Source organism: Balaenoptera borealis (genome assembly GCF_965194805.1).
Source record: "Balaenoptera borealis genome assembly, chromosome: 13".
In the NCBI taxonomy this organism is placed as follows: domain Eukaryota; kingdom Metazoa; phylum Chordata; class Mammalia; order Artiodactyla; family Balaenopteridae; genus Balaenoptera; species Balaenoptera borealis.
In genome coordinates, this window is record NC_138870.1 from 45,450,500 (window position 1) to 45,468,385 (window position 17,886).

General features: G+C 51.5%; 1 protein-coding gene and 1 long non-coding RNA gene across 4 annotated transcripts in view; one reads left to right on the plus strand and one right to left on the minus strand.

The window, feature by feature from the left end:
- Nucleotides 1-17,886, plus strand: part of LOC309609690 — a 205,383-nt gene that overhangs the window by 27,251 nt on the left and 160,246 nt on the right. The window lies entirely within an intron of this gene.
- Nucleotides 2,765-17,862, minus strand: CALCOCO1 (calcium binding and coiled-coil domain 1). Of its 2 annotated transcripts, XM_082351384.1 has the most exons (15): nucleotides 17,716-17,862; nucleotides 15,323-15,502; nucleotides 14,899-15,001; nucleotides 13,970-14,160; nucleotides 12,246-12,404; nucleotides 11,690-11,838; nucleotides 9,918-10,008; nucleotides 7,852-8,007; nucleotides 7,395-7,649; nucleotides 6,809-6,934; nucleotides 6,204-6,299; nucleotides 5,727-5,835; nucleotides 5,291-5,493; nucleotides 4,793-4,899; nucleotides 2,765-3,830 (listed from the first exon to the last, which is right to left on the minus strand). In XM_082351384.1, exons 2-15 carry the CDS (start codon nucleotides 15,476-15,478, stop codon nucleotides 3,653-3,655), a joined length of 2,079 nt encoding a protein of 692 aa, XP_082207510.1. In that variant the 5' UTR covers nucleotides 15,479-15,502; nucleotides 17,716-17,862; the 3' UTR covers nucleotides 2,765-3,652. The 2 variants fall into 2 exon arrangements, with proteins under 2 accessions (XP_082207510.1, XP_082207511.1); XM_082351385.1 differs by lacking the exon at nucleotides 15,323-15,502 and having other exon boundaries at nucleotides 17,716-17,737.

Here is a 17,886-nt window from a genome sequence, read left to right on the forward strand (position 1 = left end):
GCGGCCTGTCTTGTTGCGGAGCACAGGCTCCAGACGTTCAGGCTCAGTAGTTGTGGCTCACGGGCCTAGTTGCTCCGCGGCATGTGGGATCTTCCCAGACCAGGGCTCGACCCCGTGTCCCCTGCATTGGCAGGCAGATTCTCAACCACTGCGTCACCACGGAAGCCCGGTACTGGTAAATGTTTTTAAAGCTGGTTAGTAAGTCCAATAATGTGCACTTTATTATTCTTTATCCCTTGTATATGGACATATATATCTTCTTTTGTATGTATGGAGTATTTTATTAAAATAACTAAAAAAATTATTTTTGGAGGACTGGCCCTATACCAGTTTCTGTACTGGACTTCAGGGACAAGAGATGTACAAACACAGAACCTACCCTCAAGCTGCTTATATTCGAGAGAGAAGAAAAACTTGTGAACATGATATAGTGAGTTTTTACAAAGTGCTATGTGTAGTATCACAGAGGATAATGGAGAAAAATCATGAAAGGCTTCACGGAGGAGCTATCTTTTGAGCTGAGGTGAAAGCATGTGTCCAGAGGCATGCAAGAGCAGTGCCTATTTCTGTGGAGTGGTTCTGTAAAACTGGACTCCAGGGTTCCTTAGGGTAGGATGGGAAATGGAAAGGCAAGTTGGTGAAGACCCCGACGGGCACACTGAACGATCTGCACATCGCATTCCTGTAGGTAATAGGCAGCCATTGTGGTTCTGTAAGTGGGGAGTGACGTTTGGATTCATTCATCTCTCACCAAATACTGACACCTGAGTTCCTATCTGTTGCTACTTGGTCTGAGCCCATTCAGGTCCATCACTTTCTGCAAGAATACTGGGAAGCAGAGGGAGAGAGACGATCCCTTACAGGAGGGATACAGTAGGAAGGCTGAGTTGCCAAATACCGCATGGTGAGTAGGAGAAAGAACTCAAATTGGAACCCAGCTATCTTCCCTCCCTGCTCATGCAGTCAGTTACTCTCCCTTGAGCTCCCCGTGTTGGGGCCATGCACTGGACCCTGGGGTAGACAAATCGTAAGTGATGAAGAGAAATGCCTCTACATTTCTGGGGAACTCCTAGTCTGAAGGTGCCGACTGCACACCTGAAGACATACAAAAGGCAGAGAAAGGAGGGGCTGTAAACTCTAGATACCCAGGTTAAGGGGTCCCATGAGGGACTGGGGGACTTCGTGGAGGAGGGGAGTGTGGAACAGGTTTGGGAAAGTGAGGCAGAACTGGGCTGGGGGGAAAGGAAGGAGGTGAAAATGACCCATGCAGTTTTGGAGGTGGGAAAGAACAAAACTTATGCTGCAGTCGTCGTAAGTGCTTTGAGTCTGGCAGTGTCTGTGTCAATGGCCTTGTGCAGCTACCCATGTGGCTCCTGCCGGTGTGTGTGTGGCTTTGCAGGGGCTGTGGGATGGCAGTAAAGGCCCTGGGTCCCTCTTTCTGTCGCCCTTCCTCCTCTTCTGTGCTAGGGGGGGCACCCTTCTAGAAGCAGGATGTCTGGGTTCCAGATTCTTCCCTCCCCAACCTCCCCCAGACATAAATCACAAGCGATTTCATTAAATGCACCTCCTGCTGGGGATGTTGGCTCATAATTCCTCTCTGATTAACCCCCACTACCCCGGCAAGTTTACAGGCCAAGAGAGGGAGGGGATAAGGGGGAGGGAAAAAGGAGGGATGGGGGGAATCCCAGGCCGGTGATGGATGCCTCTGTCAGCCCGGCTCGTATTTATTAATAGTCTTAATACGGGAAGCAATAAAGGAAGAGAGGGATTCTATTAATTAAATCATTGTTATAATTAACTTTCATTAAAGTAGGATCAATAAAGAGGAGTTGAGATGGAGAGAGGAGAGATCCATTATCTCTAATTTCCTTGGAAGGGATTCAGGGAACGTGATGGGGTTGCTAGGAGACAGCAACGTGAGGGAAGAAGGAAGGATGTAAGATGTCACCCAGGTGGGGCTGGAAGGCGGGTGGGCAGGAGGGTTTCAGGTGGATGGAGACAGGGGACGGTGGGGGTGGCCCACCCACAGGCCCTGAAGGTAATGGGGGTGGCTGATAAGGGAGCTATTGGGATGGAGACCAGGGGGCTGTAGGCACGGTTAATGCCAGGCATTGCTGAGAGTCTTGGTGAGCACGTGGGTCCTTTATACATGCTTTGTGATGCTGTGTGTGTGTGTGTGTCTAGCCTGTGAAGCTGGTTAGAGTGGATGAATGTGTTTTTGTGATTGTGGAGTCTGCGTGTGCATATGGGTGTGTGAGGATGGCAAAAGAGGGAGAGAGGGAGGCAGGGCTGGCAGGAATTCAAATAATCTCTAGAGGTAGGAGGTTTAGGACATTTTTTACGAAGTGGATACTCAAAGGTGTGCACTCTTCATAGGAGTAATGCCTGTCCTTTGGCTCAAAGTACAGTGAAGGCTGTTTTGGAGAGTGAAGGTCTCAGCGGTGGAAACCTCTCCCCACTCCCAAGGCACTCACCTTGGCCCATCTGAGGTCCCTCACTGCCCTACCCCTGGGACTAAACCCTTCCCTCCCCCTCAGTTTGCTCCCTCCCGCACTGCAGTGTTCCCCGAGCCAGACCCCACCTGAGACAAAGGTTCCTCCCTCCTCTCTTCCCACTGGTGGCCAGCACACCAGGGGGCAAGATGGGAAAATACCCACAGGCTCCTCCCCAAGGCAGCGGGGGGGTCCCTTCCTCCCTCCCTCCCTCTTCCCTCCACTAAGGTCTAAGAAGCAGAGGTCTTGACCTTCTCTCATCTAGCCACACCTCATGATAAGAACACATTTTATTAGAATAGTTATACATATCATATAAATATATTTGTCCAGCTACAGCTAGGGAGAGGGATATGGGTGGGGGAAGCTCTTATTGCTGAGGGGGGACCTGGAGAGGGAGGGAGGGCTGGCAAGTGGGGACACCTGGGACCATTTGTTCTCCCATCCCTCACAGAAGGCACAAACGCATCATTTCTTTCCATGTGAGGACCCTGGGGGGTGGTGGTAGGGAGGGACAGGAGATAAGAGTACAGAAAACCTCAAAAATACAAAAGAAACATCCAAACTTAATATCTAATGGTATAGAAAAGGCTGGGCTCGGGTATGGAAGGCAGTGGGGCAAAAGGAGGAACCAGGGAAGTTCAGAACTGGTAGAGACCTAAAGGGGTCATGATGTCAATCCAGGCCCCAGGGAAAACTCAGGTAAACAAACACAGACCCCAAACAAGAGAGGGTGGGGTGCCCCAGGAATTGGCTTCGGGGCATCAGAGTGTGAGTGTGTGAGTGTGTGTGTGTGTGTGTGGTGGTGGTGGTGTAGTGGCTGGTGTGAGTGACAGAAGCAACCAGGGCCAGGAGGGGGTGATTTGATTCCCCCTGGAGAAGGCCTCCTCCATCCGGGTTCCTCCAAAACCACTTTCAGGGAGTAAATTCAGCCACTGCTTCCAAGAAGGAACCCCTGCCTGGACAGTAGAGCCAGGTAGGAGAGGATGAAGACGGAGAGCTTGGGATGGAATCACACAGGAGCGGGTCTCAGGCAACAGAATATCATGGAGCCGAGTGTGTTGGAAAAGAGGCATGAAACCTAAGTGTACGTCTATGCATGAGTGTGTGCATGTGTGTAAGTGTGTATTTGTGTGTGTACTGGGGGTGCGGGGGTGGGATCATTCAAAGGTGAAGGGGTCCTGGGTGCTGAAAAAGAAGTGTCCATCCACGTGGTCCTCCAGGGCATCCTTATCGCTCTCGGCTGGGAAGCGCTCCTTACAAATAGGACACTCCTTCCATGGGGGGGTGGTAGGGCCCCCAGTGCTGGCCTCTGACAAGGGACCCACCGCAAAGCCACTAGAGAGAGACAGAGGAGAAAGGAGAAGGTCAGTGTGCTCCACTGCCTTCTTGGCTTTTGGACCTCAGGGAGAGGGACCCACACATGTGGGCTCCCAGATGACCCTGTTCCTAATGCAGCACCCTGGTAGTTCCCTCTGCTAGCCTCTCATAGTATCCCTCTCCCCACAATACTGGAAGCCTTAGTTTCCCAGCTCCCCATGCCCTCTTTTCTTTAGTCCCTGCTGGTTTCTCTAGTACAGAGCCCATCCCCTAACCTCCTGCTCTCCTCCCTCCATCTCCGTCTGCTGCCTAATGAGGCTGAAAATGAGTCTGACATCGTCCTTCATCTTCCTGCTCCAGCCTGGAAGGATGACAGCATCACCCGCTCCCTGCCCTGAGCCCATCTCACATCCAGGCAAAGCGGGGGGCTGGATGATAAGATCTCTCTTTCCCCCTGCCTTCCCCTCTTGAACTGTGGAAGAAAAGGGAAGGTAGGGGGGCAATCTGATACTTGAATTCCCCACCCAAAGGGTCCCCCAGGGAAGTCAGGGAAGAGGGATAGCATCTAAGAGGTGACCAGATGGATGCTGGACCCCAGTCTTCTTTCTGTTCCTGTCCCAAGGGGCCTTGGTCACCTCTCTTCAATCCCTGACAGAGCCTAGGTACTTACCTGGTGGTTGGGGAAGGGGTAGGGGCAGGAGAGAGGGGATGCAGGGCAATTTGGGCTCCACGGAAGATGGTGCTGCTAGAACAACACAGAAGCCAGTTAAAGGCAGGGCCTCTGAGTGCGCACATGCATTGATAGGCACCAGTGATTTGGAGTGGTGGGTCATTTTCTGTGTCAGTACAACTATACCTCCTTTTCTTGGTTGGGGCCAAGAAGAGGGAGGTTGGGGGAAGGGCATGAGGACTGTTCACCTGGATGCCCTATCCACGGGCATCCTCCCACCTCCCTCCTGTCCTCCCCCTTTGGCACTCACCTGGCCATGTCATAGAAGGCATTGCCCAGTTCTGGAAGTAGCAGGTTGGCCTCCTCACCACCACTCTGCACAGCTGCCATCAGGACTGACTTCTCATCTTCAGCCTCCTGGGCACCAAAGGGATAGGGTTGAGTTTTGGGGTAGTGTCCCCAGACGGGGAAGCAGCACACTGGGACAGGTAAGGGAAGTCTAGGCCGGGACTGTTAACAGAGAGTTGTCGAAAGAGTGGAGCAGGAGAAGTGTTTTGATGAGGGCTGGTGCACAGGAAGAGAACGGGTGTGGGGAGGAGGGGCCGGCAGGCTACTGAGGCTACTGGGTCAGACTGGGTTTTGGGGTGGTGTCCACCTGGTGGCCCTGAAGAGAGCCTGGGCCTGCCTGCTCTCCCCCAAGAGAAAAGAGAGCCCTGTATGGCTAAGGCTCCCTGCTCTGGAGGCTGGGCCACTTGGGGTTGGTCCTCCTCTTGTCCCTGACCCTGCCCCATCTCCCCTCTGTGCTCACAGAGTCAGAGCTACTGTCCTCAGCTGGTCCTGAGAGGTGGGGAGCGATGGGAGCCGGCTGGCTGATGACAACTAGGGGAGAAGCCTCTCGTGGCCCTGTGGCAGGGGAGGAGCCCAGGTCTCCACGCTCACACAGACCATAGGGCGGGAGCCTCATGTCTTCTGGAGACTCATCCTCTGAGTCTGTCAGAGCCGCTGGGCAGCCTGCAGGTGAGGGAGCGGGCGGAGAAGAAAGAAGGAAGCATTGTTAGAGGGTCAGATCAGCTCTGGCTTCTCTGGATGAGGGATACAGTTAAGCTAATCAGGGGCCAGGGTCTGGGAAGGAAAAATGCAAAACACAGAGGGCAGAGGCAGCTCCCAGAGGGGTCACGTGGAGCTTTCCCAACACAGGGAGGGAGAGCAGGGAAGAGGTGTCCCAAGACTGGGGGTGTACAGACGCAGCCCTGCAGCGGCCTCCTCGTCCTCTGTGGCAGGGTCCTCATTCCACTTCTCATCTGCCACCTTCTCCAGGCGGGCCTCCAGCTTTCTCATGTACTCTAACAGTTCCTGGACGTGGGGAGGAAAGACGTGTGAGAGGCTGGGAAGATGTGAACCGTGCAGCCCTGCACAGCCTTCCCTTGCGTCCAGGACAAACTCTGAGCGCCTCAGGATTAGACGCTTTTGCCAAAGCGGGGGGCAGTTTAAGGCAGATCCTCCCCCCACAGGCCCCAGCCCTCCTTCACCCCTTCTTCTCCCAGCAACCCTCCCCTGTCCTGCCAAGGCGGCTAATAAGAGGAGCCATGGTCCCATTTTTAGCCTCAGGGCCCTCTTCACAGATGCCAGTTTCTAAGCCAAGAAGTGACAAGAGGATACAAAGTTTCCAGCCCTCAAGTCCTCCGCTGGGGCCTCCAGGGGGCTGGCTTATGGCTTCTCACCTGCTTCTCCTCCTGGAGCTGCTCCTTTTCCTTCTGGAGCACGCGCAGGGCTGACCGCAGCTCCGCCAGCTCCCGCCTACTCTCTGACAACTGTACCTGAGCAGAAAGGGCCAGAGGGAATCTGGAGCCTAGAAGGTACCTCCCAGAACCTGGGCTCTGACCTGGACACAACAATCTAGAACCACGACTCTCCGTGCCTTCACTCCTCTCTTGCCCTGACACACAGGAGGCCCCGACACTCTGACACTCTTCTTCCACGAGTCCCTTGTCTTGGCCGCAGGAGACTCACCTGAGTCCTAGTCTCTCTCTCCCAAGTGGGGACCTGGATGACTGCCTCTGGGCTGGGGTGCAGAGGGCTTGGTCATAGCAGGGGGCACTCTAGAATTCTCCTAAGTCATCCCTACTGGGCCCAGAATGTGTGCCGAGAGCAGAAAGGGACATGGCATGCTTCAAACCAATGAGGGCTGGGGGGCGTGCAAGTGGGATGCTGCCCAACGGAGAAGTGAGTGCCTAGAACTTTTGAGCCCACAGCCAAGACCGAGGGAAGGGGCACTGATGCCTCCGGAGGCCCGGGCCCGGGACTCTCGGATGGCCGGGAGCCTCACCAGGCTAGAGTCCTTTTCCTGGGCCAGTTCAGTCTTGAACACTTGGTTCTGGGTCTTCTCCTCCTGTACTGCCTTTTCCAGTCGAAGTATCTCTGCACTCAGCTTTAGGATCTTGTCCTTCTCGGCCTGGGAGACGCCGAAAAGGAAAACGGGAGGGTAAAGGAAATGGGATGCCACTGGCAACAGCACCATTCCTCACTGTGTCTCTTCTTTATTTAACTGAATATTTTGGAGTGATTTCCTCTTCTTGCCTTCCTCATCCCCTGTACCCCCGAATGGAGGAAGGTCCCTGACAGCACGGCGCCTTGCTGATCAGGGATGGGTATCACGGCAGGGCCGGCGCCTAGGACGGTAAATGTTTCTGAATCAAGATGGTAACCAAGACAGGTGCTACAGAGATCCGGATCTAGACACTCTGCTCAGGGAGGGGCCACACCTGGCCAGCGACTGTACCTCCCCCACAGCCCCTCCCCACCCGTAAGTCCTCTAAGGTTCTCACCCCCGTCTCTCTCCTCCCAGGGGATCTGACCACACAGAGGTGCGGGCAGTAGCAGCCAGGAGCCTGCAGGTCCCCCCATCCCTCTACCTCCACACTCTGCAGCAGCCCCGCCCGCTCCTTGCTCCACTGGCTTTTTTCCTCCTTCAAGTGCAGACTGAGCTCAGCCAGCCTGCCGTTGACTCCGGCCACTTCCAGGCGGCTGCGGTGCAGCTCGGCTATGGTGCGGTCCCTGGCTCCCGCCGTGCTGGCCAGCTCCTCCCCAAGAAGGGCGGCTTTCTGCTGGCTCGAGGCTGCAAGCTCCTGGGCCCCTCGAAGCTGCTCCTTCAGGGGCTCCAGCTCAGCCTCAGGAGAAAGGAGGAGATGGAATCAGGGCTCCCAGTGAGTCATTTGTGAGCCCAGAAGGTAACTAGGCTCCCTCCACTCCCCCACCGCATCAGGACTCAGGATTGGGTTGTTCAGTCTTGAGCCGTGTCTTTCCCCCCTACTTGTCTACAACCAGCCCTGGAACATTTTCCACCCCCTGTTGCCGAGGGGCTTCACTCACCACCCGCTGCTGGGCCTGGCCGAGGGTGCCCTTCATCTGGGCCACCCTGTCCTTCAGTCGCTGGGCCTGAGCACTCTGCTCCTCCTGCCGGCCCCTGGCCTCCTGCAGCTCCAAATTCAAGCGACAGTTCTCCTGCTGTGCCGCCCGGAGCTCAGCCTGATGGCGGCAGAGAGCACGTAAGGAAAGGGGATACATATTGGGGTGGCCATGGAGGTGGACCTCTGTGATGAGAGAAGCCAAGGTTCCACCCCTCAGATTTAACACAAACTCAAGCATTCAACCCCGGCCAGCCCCAGCCCTTCCTGGGTTCTCAGTGCAAAGCGTCTCAATCCTGAGCAACCCGTCTCCAGTGGCACGGCCTGGGGTCTTCCCCTGCCCCATGTCTGCTTCTCCGCTCTTCCTTTTCGATCAAAACTCAATCTGGATGTCCTGCAGGCCTCTCACACTCGGCATATTCTACCTCCCACTCCACCCCCGTACTTGCCACTCTTGTTTCTGTCCATGGCACTAACTACTTCTCAAGTCACTTGGGCTGGATACCTCAGTGCCACGCGTGGTTCTGTTCTCTCCCTAGTGGCCCACAGGATGGATGCTTCTCCATCCTCCACCTTGTTCACAGCCATTTTCTCTTTTCTACTGTTACCACGACCACATTAGCTCAGGCTCTGGTCATTTCTTGCTTGGACTACTGAATAATCTCACAACTAGCTCATTTTCCACAAGGCAATCAGATTAATAATCTTTTTTTTTTTTTTCCCCCGGCCACGCCACGTGGCTTGTGGGATCTTAGTTCCCTGACCAGGGGTTGAACCCAGGCCCTCAGCAGGGAAAGCTCAGAGTCCTAACCACTGGACTGCACTGGACCGGAATTCCCAGATTAATCTTCTTTAAGAACATTCTTTAAGTACGTGTCCCCCACTTGAAAATCATCAATGCCTCTCACTGCTTACAGAATAAAGACTAAACTCAAGAACCTCTACAATCTGACCTAGGCCTTACCTCAAACTCTTTACCCACACATTCAACTGCTCTGAGTGTCCCGGACTCTAAGCCTTTGCTCATGTTTTTTTGGGTTTTTTTTTTAGAATTTATTTATTTTTTATTTATGTGTTTACTTATGTATTTATTTACGGCTGCATTGGGTCTTCGTTGCTGTGCGTGGGCTTTCTCTAGTTGCAGTGAGCGGGGGGCTACTCTTCATTGTGGTGCGTGGGCTTCTTATTGCGGTGGCTTCTCTTGTTGCAGAGCACGGGCTCTAGGTGCTTGGGCTTCAGTAGCTGTGGCGCGAGGGCTCAGTAGTTGTGGTTTGCGGGCTCTAGAGCGCAGGCTCAGTAGTTGTGGCACACGGGCTGAGATGCTCCGCGGCACGTTGGATCTTCCCAGACCAGGTCTCGAACCTGTGTCCCCTGCATTGGCAGGCGGATTCTTAACCACTGTGCCACCAGGGAAGCCCCTCATGTGTTCCTCTGTTCCTAGAATGGCCTCCCTCTCATCTCTGTCCACTCAAATTCTACCTACTCTTCACTGCTGAGCAAATGGTTTTCAGACCATCTCCCATAGAAGCCTAGGGTTCTGATGAAGCCATTTAGAAGCTGAAATATTTGATTTCAACTTCTGCCAAATTATGAAAAATTATGTTGAAAAACAATGCACAAACTCACAAGTTAGCACACTGGAGATCATCAAGCACTGATATGTGCTTCCAGGTTAATTCATTTTTGTGCAAAGCTCAGAAGAAAGTTTCAATTGTATTTTCTATTGACGTGGAGAGCAAACTGAGATTGTAAGGTAGAAGCTTAAAAATTATCATTTGCACCTGCTTGTGCGTGAGACTCAAGGTGTTCTCAATACTGTACAACCACGACACAATACAGAAACATATTAGCTGCTGAGGCTGACAAAACAGTCATCCATAACCTCCAATTTCCAAGTTTGGTATCCATCAAAATATCTAATTGCTTTCATTGCTTTATAAGTAAATGTTATACATTTGAATTTATAAAAGTAAATTTATAGTACAGCACTGGATGGATAATTGAGAAAGCAAACCAACTCTGAGCCCTTACCTCGCTTTGCTCCTTGTCTGCCTGCACTTCCTTCAGCTGCCCAAGGAGCTTCTCTTGTTCCCGAGTCAGGGCCTTCACCGTGTCTCTAACCCTGTGAGTGGTGGATGCAATGTCAGAAGACCGACTGGTCACCAGAGAAGGAACAAAGACTCAGACTTCTGTCTTGAGCCCTTCTGCTGGGGCTCCTCTACCCCAGACCTCCACTTCTCTCTGGGATGCCCAAATCCCCAAACCAAGATGATCCAGTTCTAAGCCCCAAGTACCCAAGATTCCTAGTTTTAGAGCACAATATGGAAATAAACAGTTGTTCTTTTCTCTTTATGTATCACTTTAAGGGATGTTCTGCTGATGGCTTCCCAGTTGTTTGCACTGAATCAAGAGACCGGAATTCAGTCTTTTCTAGACAAGGGGCAGTCATTATTGACGATAAACTTTTGATCTAGGTCAGAAGTCGGCAGATGTTATCTGTAAAGGGCCTGACAGTAAATATTTTAGGCTCTGCAGGCCATGTGGACTTCTGTGGCAACCTCTCAACGCTGCCACTGGAGTGTGGAAGCAGCCATGGACAATATGTAAATGAATGAGTATGGCAGTAAAACTTTATTTATGAACACTGGAATTTGAATTTCATATGATTTTCACATGTCACAAAATATTACTCTTCTTTTGTTTTTCAACCATTAAAAATTGTCAAAACCATTCTTACCTTGTGGGCTGTACAAAACCACGTGCGTGGCAGGCTGGATTTGGCATGTGGGCCACAGTTTGCTGACCCCTGGTCTACACAGTCCCTGATCTTTTCCAGATGCTTGGTTTGATCCCAATTTTTCTATCCCATGATTTAGAACCTAGACATTTAGTATCTCCCTAGGGCAAGACTAACATATCCTGGACTGAAGAAGCCTTAGTGATCAACTCACTTTTTACTCTGGGTCTTGGATAGCATGCCTCTTCCCTTTAAAGAGTTTTTCTAAAAATATCAAACCTACCAGTACTGAATGAAAGAAACTTAATTATGTCATTTGATGAAAGAAGTGTTTCTCCTGGTGAAAATCTGAAGGACAGGCATGGGAGGTGGTCAATATTCGTGCTATTTGGTAGAAAGAATAGTTGTCTGGCAGAAGAAAGAAATTTATTCTATGTGGCTCCAGAGGTCTAAACCAGGACCAAGGAATGAAAGTTATAGGAGGGTAAATACAACACAAGAGATACAAAAATGACAGCTGTCTGATACTGAAAGAGGCTGCCTTCTGAGGTAGTGATCTTCCCTCACATACCCTCTGAAATACTTTACATTCCTCCCAATGCTAAGATTCTATGATTGTACCTTTTTTTCAGGGCAGAGATCCCATAACATTTCTGGATCACCAGTTCTAACATATCCTAATAGTGAGAACAGAGTCTAATCTTATGCTTTGCTGAGGTAAAATCTGAAATCCATCCTCTCTTATCTTGCCTGGACCCTCCTATCCATTCTCTTCTTCCAAAGCCTACACTCCTAGCTCCTGCTTTGCCTTTGCTGCACAATAAATGGTAATGATGATTATTTCCGAAGGTGAGGAATACAGAAAGGAATAGGAGGAATAGGAAAGATGGAAGCGAGCTTGGCAGAAAAATTACCCCCAGTAATTGGAATACCCTGAGTGAGGCTGAGAAGGGAAAGAGAAACCATGTGAGATGGAGAGCAGGTCTTGCCTACCTGACACGGGAGGCTGGGGTTCGAGAGTCACAGGAAGCAAAGGGAAGTAATGGGGGTAGAGGGGTCCCCTCACCTGTCCAGCTCCACCTCTTTCGTCAGCACCTTCTCACTGATAGTCTGGATGTCATCTTCCAGCTCCAGGATGCGGGCCACGTGGTCTCCCTGTTGCCGGCTCAGGATGTCCCTCTCTTCCGTGAGCTCCCCGTGGGACCGGGAAAGCCCCTGGAATTAAGGTTCCCCAAGAAGAAGAGGGAAGCTGAGATTCATCTCTCAAAGAGTGCAGTAAAGGCTTAGGAGGAGAATTCCTAAGTTTGACTATCCACCCTTCTACCCGGTCACCTTCCTTGACGAAGAAACTGTAAGGGAACATCCCCTTCCCGGTGAAGACGGCCACCTCCACCCTAACTCAGCACTCCTGTGTTCAGAGAACTGAGGCTCACTACAAATTTGGGACGTGTCTCCCATCATATCCAGTTTAATACTACTTGTGACCCCCTAAACCTGTATCTTAGATGCCAGAACCATCTTAATAGCCCATTAACGTCTCCCCTTTACTGTCTTCACTGGGTTCAGATTTTGGACCCCAGGCGAAGCAGGCAGGCCCCTCCCCGCAGCAGCCCTACTCCCACCTTGTACTGCTCCTCCAGCTCCACGTGCTCCCGCCTGGCGGTTGCCAGAGCCTTCTCGAGCTCCTGTACTCGGCTCCTCAGCTCTGTCACCTGCCCCTCCAGCTGCAGCTTCAGCTGCATCAGGTCATTCCTCTCTTGCTGGCTCTCATCCAGCTGGTTCTACAGGGGACGGGATGAGAAGGGGAGTCTGCCTGTGAAGCGCCCATTCCAAGGTCCCATCCCCACCGCTCTGCAGATGCATGTCAGGGCTGGGAAGTTACATCAGTACAGGCTATAAAGAGGCAAGTCAGGGGAGGCTTGGTGTGCTACTGAACCCTGCCCATCACCCATCAGACACACCAGCTCCAGGCACTCTTAACTGCCCACCCCTCTTATCTTTTCCCCGCTGAGGCCTGGTCTCTCCTTTGCCCAGCAATTGCAGGAACCCCTTGTCTGGCAGAAGTCTTTCTCAATCCACACGGACAAAGGGGATGGTTCCCCTAATTTTACCCTATCTGTTCTGGAGTCAGACAGATGTGGGTTTAAATCTCCAATACAGTTTTTACTAGCTAGGTGACTTTGAACAAGTTACTTAACTTCTCTGAGTCTCTCTCCTCATCTGTAATGTGATCCCTTAGCCAGGGTTGTTTTAAGGTTTAAATGAGAACAATGAATGTAAAAACAGAACACGGGTAGGAGATCACCCACCTCCGACTTATGTAAGATATAAACATCTTCCTATTCTTGTATTGATTCCACATGTTTAGAGGGTTCCACAGGGCAGGAGTTTGTGTAAATCACAAACTACTCATTCCCACCTGTTGAGCTTTCCTCAGGCCTGTCCTCTTGTCTGGGGAATGTACTTCCTCCCCACCTGGTCCTGTCCTTCACCTTCCTTCAGGAAGTCTTCTTTGCTAACATCTGCCTCCACTCCCTAATTCTTCTCTATTTGGTCCAACAGAAAAATAATACAAGCTACATAAATAATTTAAAATTTTCTAGTAGACACTTAAGAAAAGTAGTAAGAAACAGATGGAATTCATTTATCTAACCCAGTCAATCCAAAATGTTATCATTTCAACATGTAATCAATATAAACAATTATTGAGATCTTTTACATTCTTTGTGTGTGTGTTTGTATGTGTGTGTGTGTGTTTTGGCTGCGCCACGCAGCTTGTGTGAACCCAGGTCCTTGGCAGTGAGAGAGTTCTAACCAGTACACCGCCAGGGAATTCCCTACATTCATTTTTTAACTACTAAGTCTTCAAATCCGGTGTGTATTTTATCCATACAGAACACCTCAGTTTAGACCACTCACATTTCAAGTGCTCAAGAGCCACATGTGGGTAGTGGCTGCACAGGTCTGGGGCCCTACTGATCTGCTCTCACTCCTCACTTGCCCTGGAAGTGGGTCTCATCCTCCCCTTCCTTGCAATGTTCCTTCCCCACATGGCCTCCCTCTACGCTTTGCATGTTCCTCTAGTGCCTAGGGAAGGCTCCTGGAGAAGGAAGGCTCAAAAAATTCTTAGGAAATCTTGAGTGACGTTGGCCTGTGGGTGGCTTGCTTTCCTACCCTATGTGTCCGTGTCTGTCTGTGTCAGATTGAGACTTTCCTGTAGGCAAGGCTTTCCAGTGAGGTCTGTAGTTGAGGCTACAGCGAGGGGAGGGTGAAGCGGGAAAGGGCCCCTTGCAATGCTATCCTCCGGCGCCCTCGCCCAGGAGCAGCTCTGTTGCTCTGCTCTCACCTGCAGCACAGTTGCCTTGGGAACAACCAGCAGGATGTCAGAGCCACTGTCAGTCTCCTCCAGGGTCACCAGTTCATCCATGGGCCGTGGCTCTCGGAACTGGAAAGGGGGGCTCTGCCCACACACCCGGCCCTGGCGGTTCACGTACCGGAACTGGTAGAGCTGGGCTCCGGGTTTGGGCAGGTAGCTGGCTGTGGGGAAGAAGTACAGACCCAGGACCCCAATATGATCCCAGGCCCTCAAGTGCTCAGCAGGTCCCCCTTCCCCTTGATGTGTCTTATTATCCATTGTCTTTGGCCCCAGCCCCTTGTTACCTGTTCTATAGACTGTTTTCTCTCCTCTCCACCTCCCACAGGCTATTTCTGATCCCTGGGATACTCTTCTCCCTCCTTTCTGCCTAGCCTTCTCTTTCCTCTCTTTCCCAAACCTACCCTCCCTAATAATAATAATAATAATAACAACAACAACAACAACGCTAGTTACCATTTTTTGAGTACCCATTATGTACCAGGCACTTTGCTAACAGCTTTATCTGTATCATTTAAAATTTTCATATTGTCCCTGTAAGCCAGGCATCCCCTTTTACTGTTAAGATAACAGACACAGAGAGGGTAAATAATTTGCCCAAGGTCAAACAGCTTGTAAGTAATTAGAGCTGAGATTTGAACCCGGGTCTTTCAAAATCTAATGACCATCTTCTTGTTAATATATGAAGCCACTTTTCCCTCTTCCCTACCCCCCAGTCCCACAAGAAGAGTTCCTCCTTTTTTGGTAAGAGGCAGGACTAGCGGCCCTTTTACAGTTCCTTTCTTGTCTGAATCCCTGATTCTTTGAAAATCCCATGATTCTGTATCTGCTGAGACCACTACCCTCTTCCAAACCTCCATCCCCTTGACTCCTCCTTCCCAGTTTTCCCTCTTCCCTTGTACCTTGGAACTGGACACTGGCATGGATGGGGGAACCATCAGTTGCACTTTCAGGCACCGAAGACCACACAAACGTGTGGTAATCCCGGACACAGGCAGCCTCCACCTGTCAAAGCCCACGGTGGGAGAGGGGTATAGTGATGCAACTACCAGCTCCGGAAGGTGGAAAAGGCTGAGGGATTGAACCAGGGGTGGGTAGGATGGTGTTGCAGTGGCAAGGATGTTGAGAGACAGGGAAAGTGGAGGGATGCTAGTGTGTCAGGAGAGAGCAAGGCTAAGATGGGAAGATGGGCTTTGCTTACACACATGGCCTTGTCATCTGTGACATCTTTCTCCCTTTCTCCTTTGGTTCAGAAACCAAATCATTCCCCTTATTCCAGACAACCCATGGCCCGTAAGCCTGAGCCAAAAGGGGGTCCAGGGATACCTTGAAGATGCCAATCCAGTCGCTGGCACTGGGCACAGTGCCTGGGGGGAGCGTGTAGTGACACTCCACCTTGGTGTTGGGGATGTAGGTCCGGGCTACATTCAGAAAGTTGACTCCACCCCGGGATGGTGCCCGGCTTAGCGATGATTCTTCCATTCTGGCCCTGAGATGGCTGCCTTCCTATGAAACGAAGATTGAATATCCTGAAGTCTCTCCCCCTCTGCCTCTCTGCCCCCCAACTCTGTCCCCACCCATAGCCCCTACTCCTGGAGATGAAGGCGTATCTGGTTTCCAGCCCCTGAGGATTATAGGACCCTTTAAAGGTATCAATCTTAGTCTCTAGGGCATAGGTCTGGCCTTCTGGGTCAGTACCCATCCTGTCTCACACTGTACCCTCTGAGTCACAGACTCTCCCTAGAGGTAAGAGCTCTCTAATTTCTGTTCCCTTTTCACAGCTCCATTGACCAAGCCTCAGTCTCCCAGGCTCGGCCTCCTGCAGTCCCTCCTTTTCCATCTCTTAATAGCCTTGACCATTCCAAATTCTTCAGCCTCCATCTCCCCACCCCATCCCCTACATCTTCTGGCTCTTGAATTCAACATCCAACTGAGGCGGGGGGCCCCCTCATTCTGAGCAGGCCTCCTTGCCCACTCCAGCTATACCCAGGAATGACTTAGGACACCTGAAAACAGCAACTCTCTCTGAAAGTAACGAGTGAGTCTTTGGAGCTGGAATATGGCTGGGGGTGTGAAGAGACCAATCTTCAAGCCCCTGAACTCTCACCCTCTGTCCCCAGCTCTCAGCTGTCTTCCGCCATGAGCAAAAAAAAAAAAGCCCGCACTCTCATCCAAGAGACAAAGGGAAAGGGAGGATAAAAGGAAAGATAGGTTCTGTCCCTCACTCATTCCTCCAGGAAGTCAAGAATTCTGGAGGCGGCTGCTTCAAGGGTGGAGTGAAACACTCAGCAGGAACATGGTGCTGCGGGGAGATGGAATGTGGGGGCCTGGAGCCAGGAAAGCCCCACCCCCGGGTAGGGACAGCCTGGAAGTAAGGGGCCCTGGGAAGGGAAATGTACACATAATGTTGAGAGAAGGAGAAATAGTTTAAAAAGAACCTCATATTTTTCTCTTCAGGTCTTGCCAGGAGCAGGGCTAGAAACCTACTGGTTTGACGGTTCGTTAACCCATCGCTAGTATTCCCCTCCCCCCACCCCCCATTTTCTCTGCTCCCCTTAGCCTCAATTCTAAGTGCCTGAACCCTTCCATCTGCTTGGATTGGTAGTTGGAGGCATGTTATAGGATGGGATTAAGACGAAGTGTTCCAAGTTAGGTGGGGAGAGTTCAATGGAAAATATGAGGCTAGAGTGAGGAAAGATAACAACAGTCAAGAGAACTCCTAAGCCCAGGGCTGTGAGATGGCCCTTGTCATCTCTCATCTCCAGCCCACTGAGCTTTGTCCTGTGTCAGTCACAGTAATGCACGTCCAATCAACCATGGCCCCTAGTCATGTGCACGCCCCCAAACATCACAAACCCACACCAGGCTGAAGCCAGGTGGGTAGGGACTTTAAAAGAGGACAGAAAATCAGTAAAGAAGGGAAGGTGGGCCAGCTCTACAAAAAGGAGCTACTTCTCCCTCCAAGATAGAGACTGAATTGACGACAAGAAGTTTCTCTGAATTTTCATCTCTCTGAAAAATCCCTAGTTAAAACTAGTCCATGTTTTTTTCCAAATACAATTCTTCTGGCTTTCTAAGAGGGGGTGAACTGTCCTCAAAGACATTGTCCTGGGGACCCCAACTATTCCCCACAAACAAAATTCAAAAAAGCTGGAAATATCCCCCAGGCCTGAATGAGAGCTCTGGGCAACTAAGGTGTATATGTGTAGCCAGATTCAGGTGTTTGCATGGGGCGGGGAGGGGGGTGTCCCCATCCCCCCCACGCTGTAGGGCTCTAGAGTTCTTTGACACTCTACACCTTGTAAGGTTTCCCCCCCCCCCGCCAAGGGATTCAGCGTGGTAAAGGCCTTTGGATTGGTGGCGGGGCGCGGGGGTTGGCGGTTTGGGGGATTAGGGGTAAGGGAAGGATTGTGGGGTCAAGTCTTGCCGGGCCGAGGACGAGCAGACTTCAGCCTCCCTCACAACTCCCTTAGGCCTATCAAGCTTTATAGAGAAGGACTGAGAGGGAGGCGAGAACAGTCAGGGGGCAGCCCCTGATCAGGGCCCCCTTGAGACCAAGAACTCCCGAAACAGGGGGGTGGCTTCTCCAGTACGGAAAGTGTTAGCACCCAAACGCTCCTGCTTCCCCCTTCTACGGTTCCCTTAGATTATCCTTTCACAGACTGGAAAGTGGGGGGATCCCCCATAAGATCGCCCCCAAATTAGGCCAAGTTTCTTACCCCACAGACGGATCAGCTGTCCCCTCACCTTTCACCAACAACAAAAACAGCACTCGGCTCCGAGAGGGGGAGGGACACGGGTGGGCGCGAAGGCTTCTGGGGTTTGTGGTTCCTCCGCGCGTTTTCTTTCAGTGAGTTTGAGCGGATCTGGGACTACATGTGCCAGGAGGC

Excerpts from the sequence above, each read along its gene's own strand:
- CALCOCO1 (XM_082351384.1), bottom strand. The coding sequence starts at position 15,478 with ATGGAAGAATCATCGCTAAGCCGGGCACCATCCCGGGGTGGAGTCAAC. Across the intron at positions 8,008-9,917 it reads CAGACAAGGAGCAAAGCGAG|GCTGAGCTCCGGGCGGCACA; the intron begins GTAAGGGCTCAG and ends TGCCGCCATCAG. Across the intron at positions 5,836-6,203 it reads AGCTCCAGGAGGAGAAGCAG|GAACTGTTAGAGTACATGAG; the intron begins GTGAGAAGCCAT and ends CCCCACGTCCAG.